The sequence below is a fragment of the Phalaenopsis equestris genome, unplaced genomic scaffold (assembly GCF_001263595.1).
Source record: "Phalaenopsis equestris unplaced genomic scaffold, ASM126359v1 Scaffold232429, whole genome shotgun sequence".
In the NCBI taxonomy this organism is placed as follows: domain Eukaryota; kingdom Viridiplantae; phylum Streptophyta; class Magnoliopsida; order Asparagales; family Orchidaceae; genus Phalaenopsis; species Phalaenopsis equestris.
Genome location: NW_018250394.1, coordinates 184,141 through 192,916, shown reverse-complemented (window position 1 = coordinate 192,916; position 8,776 = coordinate 184,141). Strand labels below are relative to the sequence as shown.

At 34.3% G+C, this 8,776-nt stretch overlaps 1 protein-coding gene across 2 annotated transcripts in view; it reads right to left on the bottom strand.

Annotated features, from left to right (window-relative positions):
* Positions 1 to 310: 310 nt before the first annotated feature.
* The window catches only part of LOC110038306 (phosphoinositide phosphatase SAC6-like), a 174,315-nt gene continuing 165,849 nt past the window's right edge, over positions 311 to 8,776 (bottom strand). For both annotated transcript variants that reach the window (XM_020743099.1, XM_020743100.1), the window contains one exon: positions 311 to 720. In XM_020743099.1, the coding sequence (XP_020598758.1) occupies positions 590 to 720 (131 nt within the window). In that variant the 3' untranslated portion in view covers positions 311 to 589. The remainder of the gene's footprint in view (positions 721 to 8,776) is intronic.

Genomic DNA, 8,776 nt, shown 5'->3' with positions numbered 1-8,776 from the left:
AGCGAAAATAACAATGGAATTGCAACTTCTGGTCGAGGTGTTGACATATTAGTCAATATGCCAACTCTGCATATTATGTGAGGCAAATAAGGTCTAAAAATTACCTTTTAAGTTGTAAAATTATTGTGATATCGGTCTATCATCATTGATAATAGTACAAAACAAATATTATAACAAAGCCAACTCGTTCGGTAAAGTATTCCTATCATTTTTATTCTAAAATGTAAAATTTTCAATATATATATATATATAGATATATATATATAACCAACGGCAAAATCATCGTAAACCAACAATGACCAACAGCAAAATCATCATAAACCAACAAAGATAACTAACTCGTCACCACGCGCGCGCACACAAATTGAAAATTATAGAATCATGAAGGTAAATTATCATCTCAAAAGAATGAATACATTATATGAATAAAAAATGAAAACTATGTGTTACAGTCGTAACTTGTTGCATTCTCAGGATACCCTGAGTTCCTCATCGTATGTGGAATAAGTAAGAAGGATTGGAGACAAGCCTTATGCACCTCGAATCAATCATCTAGCCGGCTCCGTGTGATGATTTGCTTCTTTGTTTGTTAATGCCGTGACTTGAAAAGGCGAGGTTGGTTTGTGAACATTCGACCGTGAGCTTTGACAACTGATGCAACTCCGACGCTAAGTCCCAACCAGAATAGAGCATATAGGAGATGTCGGAGATCATATTGAGCTGCCAAGCAAATATAAATACAGGGTCAAGTGAATTAATAGAAGACTTTGTCTAAGCTGGTTATTTGTTATTGGGAGAATTAGAGTTTTTTAATTCAAAGAATCAAGAAACATCATTAACCAACCATTGACTTCATTTATTCAAGACAGGCTGCTGATATAGTTTACGGAACTCAAATCTGGAAATCTGAATAACTTACAATTCAATTTTTACGTACATGCCACCTTATGTAAAACAAGGTATATTAGGTATATTTTGTTTTTTTTGTAAAACAAGGTATATTTTGTTTTTTTAAAGTTAAAATGGTGGTATTTTTTATATAATATGAAAGATTTGGATGGCATAAAAAGTTTAGGTGTTAGAAGCGTAAGCATAAAGAAATTAGGAGGAATTTATGTAAATGCCCAGATTTGTTTTGTAAGAATTATTCTCGCTGTTACTCTCATAGCCACATATACAAGTGTGTTACAACTTGGCTAAACTTAATGATGTGTCCAGAACAGAAAGGCCCGTCCTCAATTTTATGCGTTTTTTCTCAGTTGTTTTCATATAAGTTTTAATAATTTCAGGTAAAGAAGGCTGCAGAACAGTGAGCTCTTATGGTAAATCTAAAGTCCAGTATCAAAATGGATCTCTTTGAAGCACTGTTTAGCAGGAAATGCAGAAATCCGCTGAATTGAATTGAAATTGGTCGACTTCAAATATTAGGTATTGAGTTAGTTGATGAAGCCAAAGAAAAAATCAAGTTAATTAATGACTAATAAAACGCTGCTCACGATCCACAACAAAACTATAATGACTCAACACATAGAGCAGTAGAGTTTGAAGTTAGTGATTTTAGGTTTCTAAAAGTCAGGCAAACAAAAGGTCCAGCCAGATTAGGTCGAGAAAGCAAGTTGAGTCAAAGATATATCGGTCCTTTTGAAATCATAAAAAAGATTGGTCTACATATTAGCTTTACATGCTGATATGTCATTCATGATGTGTTTCACATTTCAATGTTGAGGAAATGGATTTCAAATGCAAACTTACGAATTCACATAAAGATATAGAAGTATGGAATAGTTTAATTATATTGAAGAGCAAGAAAAAATTTTAGAAACAAAAAGTTAAGTTGAAAAATATACAAAATACCTATGCGAAGATAAAATAGAAATACAGGCCAGAGAAAGAAGCTACATGAGAAAAAACAAGATAGGACATTTTTTATGAGCCGAATACTCAATTTTACTAGTTTTCTCCGTTTTGCCGATTTTACGTGAAAATTTTGATAATTATGACATATCCTCAAATTTTGCACAAAATTCGACCGAGTCAAATTTATAAAATTCTACACGTCGAATCGATCAAATTTATACATTGCACACTATATGAATTAAAAGTGCATGTATAGTTATAAAACTTTGAAGTTCTAAGCATAATTAACTTTAATTAATCCCTTAATTAATTCCCTAATTTCATTCACTATTTTTAACATCCTTATTACGTGGATCTCAATTGTTTGATGTGACCAAATGACAGAGAGTCATAATGGGAAGGGTGAATATTGCATAGAATTCTTCGAATCCCATTTCCCTCTTTCGATCCCTCTCATTTTGCACGCCTAGTGAGCTCCACGATCGTGACACTGTAGCAGGCACAACTGCGAACGTTCAACAGAGGGCCACAAACATCAATTCGGGTTTCCTGACAATCAGAATGAGGGAACGTCATTTTCACACTAATTGCAACATTCCTTTTATTCCTTACGATTTCTTTTTGTGATTTACCATGAACTGAAGCATTTTCTTTTTTGTTCCAGATCACTATAGCGGGAGATGAACTAATGTCGGAAGCTGTGAATTGGGTTTTATCCTCTTGGTAGGGCTATTTACAAGTAAATCAATGAAGTAAGAGGAATAAAGGAAGGTTAGGAGGGAGAACAGATTAAAAGGGAATTGGAAAAGTGATAGCTATGCAAGGAAATCTTGAGGTAATTCTTGGTACCTATATTTATGTGTGTCAAATTAAGACCATTCATTAAAATTCTAAGAGGTTTATAAATCCTAGGTTCTTTACACTAGGCACCGAGCTCGAGGGGAGCTTGAGGAAACTCGTTGTAGGACTGCTCCGTTATTTCATGTGAAATAATTCCGTACTAAAATAAAAATAATACACGTCTATAAGATTTGAGATGATTTCTTTGATATGTGAATGCACCTTGAATTTTCGCATATTGAAAAATTCTTACACAAGATTATGTGAATGTGAGTTGGTACTGACTGTGACAATAATTATAATGTGATCAACATATCATAAAATTTTGCTTCCATGTATTCTTATCATGTTAGTTACATCATGCATATGATTATACATTGCCTATGATAGCATATTATAGGAATTATAATTACATGGATGTTACGAGTGTTGTGCTTGGTAGTCTATTACACGAATGTTTGCAAGTACATATGATGAGGAATAATGAGATTCCGACTTCTGACATTTAGGCAAAGACAATCTGAGAACTACTAGTATTAGGCGGGGACGAAAAATAAGATTTTGTTGTATCAAAGAAACTATTGATAATTGTTATGTTAGGAGGAATCAAACCTTTATCATTAGTTAATTAGTCTTCGGAATAGGCGACGACCCAATGACATTAATGACATGAATGTAATCAAAACCTATACAATTACAAATGACATTGCTATGATTATAATGATTGACTATGAAATTTATATGGATATGCATATTGTTGCACATGAATGGATGAAACATATGTTTATACGGCTTTCATGATTTACTACATTTCATGCCTTCATTTATATGTTTTATATAATTAAAGCATGTGATTGATCTATTGTCCTGCATATGAGCAACCAATGTTTATGCATGTCAATTTTTTTCTTCTATAAAATCCTTCTTCAGCCTTGATTATTTTGCTGCTTATAGCTTACTCTATGTTGTTGACTTTTAGAAAATGGTAAGGAGTAACAGGGCGACTGGTCGTGACGTGTACAACTTTTGCATTATATAAGTTTAGAGATTATACAGACTATTAGATAAGCACATTTATTATTTTAGATATAGCAGCTCCGTATAAATATTTTCATGATATGATTTTTGGACACTTCCAAGTATATGTGAATGAGAATAATTTATAAAAAGAAATATAATATGTACGTTTGTGAAAATTTAGTTAGAATAATTCATTGTCCACTAAGTCCTGATTATCTAAGTCAGGATTGGTAAGAATTTAATCTGACCAAACGTTCGCATCTGTCGCACAATTGTTGACCCTAAAAGGGGATCGTTTAGAGTGTGACAATGCTAAGGCAGGAGTACAACAAAATTTAAAGGTTGCACGAGGATGGAAAAGAGATAGTTAAACAAAATTATAAGTGCTAGGTGCAAGCTAATAAATACAAAAAGGCGACTTTTTAAGATGGAGATCTAGTGTGGATCAGACTAATTAAAGAGATTTCCACTAGAATTGTTTGGAAAACTCAAACACATAATAGACAAACCTTTCAAAATTCTCGAAAAGTTGAATGACTGCCTACAAGATTTATTTACCAGGAGATTACAACATCTCTATTACCTTTAGCATGACAGATTTGACTCCATACTATGAGGACACAAAACCTCCGACGAACGAGGTCGAAGCTCCCCCAAACTCAGAAAACTGACGATGAGAGGAATCTGTAGCTCCCGATGCGAGTGTTCTGGGAACAAAGCTGCGACCCAGCAAGCATTCTTGGACCGAAGTGTACTAAGTTAGGCCCCTGTTGAGGAGTCGGCCGGTCCTCTTGGGCCACTCCTAGTTATCTTATTACTATATATTTATTTTCGTAGAAGTCGAGGGTTGTTTTTTTATATGTTTTCAGTTGTGATAGTTTTCAACATCTTTAATTCCCCCTTCTAAGGCTAATCCAAAAGCAAGGAGGTGCTCCGGTTCGAACTCATCATGAGATTGTGTTTATCTACTGTTTTCTGCATCCCACAGCCTATCCTCCGCTGATGTCGTCGTCGCGGTCGTTGCATCCACCTACCACCCAACCCTTGCCCATCCAAATATCATCCTTCCACCACCTCCCTGCTGCGGCCACCTTACCATACCCTACTGTCGTCCACCGTCCAGCAATCTGACAGCCAACCATTACCTTCCATTGTCACCTTCTCACTATACAACCATCCATACTTGTTATTTCTCCATAAACCACAACACCACCACCCTCCACCCAAGCCTTGGTTGAATTTGTGTTGTCTTTTGCTATTTTTTAGTTTTGAGCATTTGTGGTTGTAATCTCTATTTGATTTCTGTACAAAAAATTGCATTTCTACTGTCATTTGAGGTTAACTCCGGTATCATAAACTCTCCATAATCAATTATTAGTATATCTACTTGCAAGCTCTTCCTCTTCTATGTGTCCATACGCTTCTGAGTCTACTGAAAATTATTTTCCACTCTCTTAGCCGTCTTCAATGGCACTAAATAGTCTTCAATCTCAAATGACACAAGTGGCCACTTAATCAAATTCTTCAATCCATAAAGAAGCTTGGGGCATTTCTCATCTACATTTGGAATGAGCCGTGGTACAAACCTAGATAGCATAGTAAACTCTATTTCATACTGAATAACAACCTATCTTCCTGCACCAATCTCATAAACTTATTATGCATTTGTCTTCTAGTTGAAAGTGTTCACGAACTCATCACATTTCATTAGGTGGTTGGCACTGCCTCCAAACTTCTATAAATATCATCGCCACCATCTCTCTGCTTATCCCTCAAAAACGAAAGTGACAAGTGTAACCCTCCTATATAGTGGTCAAGACAAGGCATCTATAATCTTTTATACTGCCAACATTCTTTTCTCAGCATCCACTTGACTTCCTCTTCCAGAAAAGAGAGGTGGTTTCGTATCCTGAAATAGCTTCAAGTATTTGTTCATCTAGCCTTCCCCATTAGACCGACCTGAGATTGAGTTTCAAACCAACTGAGTGACTGCAGTCATCATACCAACAAAAGTATATGTTCAATATAATAGTCTAGGGCATGTCAATTTCTTCCACATTATCTCTACCTTATTCCTCCTGAATTTCAATATTTTGAAACCATAACAAAATAATTTAATTAGACTCGGTCAAAATTTTAATTTTAATTAATAATAACTTAATTCAAGTATCTTAATGACTCTTTTATTAAGATTCATATTATTTAATCTAAACGTTATTCTGATATCATTGTGTAAATGCTAGGGCGTCCCCTGGAAGCGACGCGCTGTATAACCTGAATACAGTGAAGCGACGCGCTGTATAAACGCGCTGTATAACCTGAATACAGTGAAAAGTATGCAAGGGCCGCTACACCGGCGCCCAGGTGTAATGTCAAATAGGCAAGGGTTCCCACATTACGGACAAATGCGGGTAAAGAAGTTAGTCCATGAAACTAATGAAACTAATATTAGGATAGGATCTTAGAAGATAGGTACTCTTAATGGTAAATTAATGGAATTAGTTGATATTATGATTCATAAGAAAATTACTATCTTATATATTCAAGAAACTAAATGGGCTGGGGAAAAGGCCAAGGAGATTGATAATTTAGGCTTTAAACTTTGATATTCTGGTAAGAGTCCCACTAGAAATGGTGTAAGTGTAATTATTGATAAGAGTTTGAAAGATAATGTTGTTAAAATTAATAGAGTTGGTGTAGAATTATAGCTTTTAAGATTATCATTGATACTAAGATTTTTAATATTATAAGTGTTTATGCTCCTCAAGTAGGTTTAAATACAAGGTCTAAAGATAAATTTTGGAATGACTTATAAGACTTAATACCAATGATATCTCTTGAAGAAAGAATTTTTATTGAAGGAGATTTAAATGAACATGTCGGTAGAGTGGTAGAAAACTTCAAATATACTCATGGTGGCTACGGTTTTGGAGTAACTAATGAAGAAGGTAGAACTATTTTAGATTTTGCTTCAGTATTTAATTTTGTTATTACTAATACTTTATTCAAAAAAAGAGGAGCATCTTATTACTTATAAAAGTGGATCTAATAAAATACAAATTGATTATTTTCTTATGAGAAGAAGAGATCGTCGAGATTACAAAGATTATAAGGTCATCCCAAGTGAGAATTTAAGTACCCAACATCGTTTATTAGTTTTAGATTCTAAGATGAAGAGTTGTAAAATAAAGAATATTATGATTCATCATCGTAGAATTAGATAGAGGAACCTAAAAGACACAAATAAAATTAATTTTATGAGTAAAATTCAAGATTTCAAAATTTGGGATGTTCATGAAGAAGCAAATGTTATGTGGGATAAAGTAACAAACACTATTAAACAAGTAGCAAAAGATATGCTTAGAGAATCACAAAAAAAGTTTTTATAAATAAAAAAAGTTGGTGGTGGAATAATGTGCAAAAAAAGATAAAATATAAGAAGTTATGTTATAAAAATTGGTTTAAATGTAAAAGCTTATAGAACTAGGAAAAATATCAAACAACATGCAGGGAGTCTAAAAGAACAATCTGTGACGCTAGAAATTTTGTTTTCAATGAACTTTATATTAGATTAAATACTAAGGAGGATGAAAAATATATGTATAAACTAGCTAAACAAAGAGAGTAGAAAAGTAAAGATTTAACTCAAGTGTGTTAAAGATGAAAATCAAAAAGTACTTTCCTTAGAAAAATATATTCAACATAGGTGGGTGAGTTATTTTGATAAACTTTTTAATGAAGTTTCTGAAAATACGATCGACCTTAGTGATCTTAATTTCGTGAATAATAATAAAACAATTCATTTTTACCGTCACATTAGTAAAAAAGAAGTTGAGGAGACTTTAAAGAAAGCCAATAGTGGAAAGTCTGTAGGACCTGATGATATCCTAAGTGAAGTGTGGAAATATTTAAGAGATCTAAGAGTTTCTTGGATTCATGTAGCCGACCCCACGTACTGGGATTAAGGCTTTGTTTTTGTCATTGTTGTTCTAATATCATTTTTGTCACGACAAAACTTGTGGTTTAGAATTAACCAAGACAAGAATAGACGATTAGACGGTGAAATTAAATTTTCTATTATTCTATTTGTATCACTAACATTTTAACATCAGCATATTAGTTGAAATAAGCCACCAAAAAAGCAATTTAATTAATAATTAAAAAATTACATTTTTGGTTATTAAACTTGCTTTCTATATGCATTAGCTCTTCTATTATCTTATTCAAAAGCTTACAACCTGCAAAAATATTAAAACAACATAAAAAATTATCTAAAAATAACCAAGTGGAACAATCACTTTTATATATAATAATTTTCACGATGTCAGCTGCGGTCGAGAGCTCCACTAGAGTTTCCAATGGTGATTATCGTCGCATTTGATTCTGTTGTTGGAAGAATAGGGCTCGCACCTCGCCTCAGTTTAATCCACTCTCGCTCCTCATCCTCTGCTTCGTCCCGACGTTACTGCATCTCTTTGATGTTGTCAGCTCGCATGAATCTGTGTCTGTGTCGACGTCTTGCTCAATTTCGTCGCATTTGATTCTCCGTTGCAGCTCCTGTCTGCGTAGGCGTCTGTTGTGTCTGCATTGTTTTGTTTCGACGCTGCACCTCTCCCTGCCCGATAACTTAGTTTTGTCTGTGTCGGGGACCTCGCAGAGGTGAACGCTGACAGATCTCCCTGCTCTGATAGCACTCCCTTCTTCTAAAGTTGAATCAGAATCATTTGCCCACGTGGTGGGTTAACCCTCAGGTGGAGTCGGCAGTTGTGTTCTCCCTAAGCAATAAAGATTGTCACGATGGTATAGGTGATTGCCCTTTTGTTAAGAAGAGAAGTAAAAAATGTGGGTAAGCGGCAATCTTTTTCTCTGACTTAGAAATTTCAATCCTGACGGAAAAATTCAAGTTTGTTCTTATTGAAAAATTTCAGTGGTGGATCTATGGAAAAGAGTGTTGATAATTTTAAACTAGTAGGCAAGTGGAAAGTAAGACTCATGGATGAGAGACATTTGTTAATTCAACTAGCCGTGGCTGAAGACTATACCCGAATTTTCTCAAAAA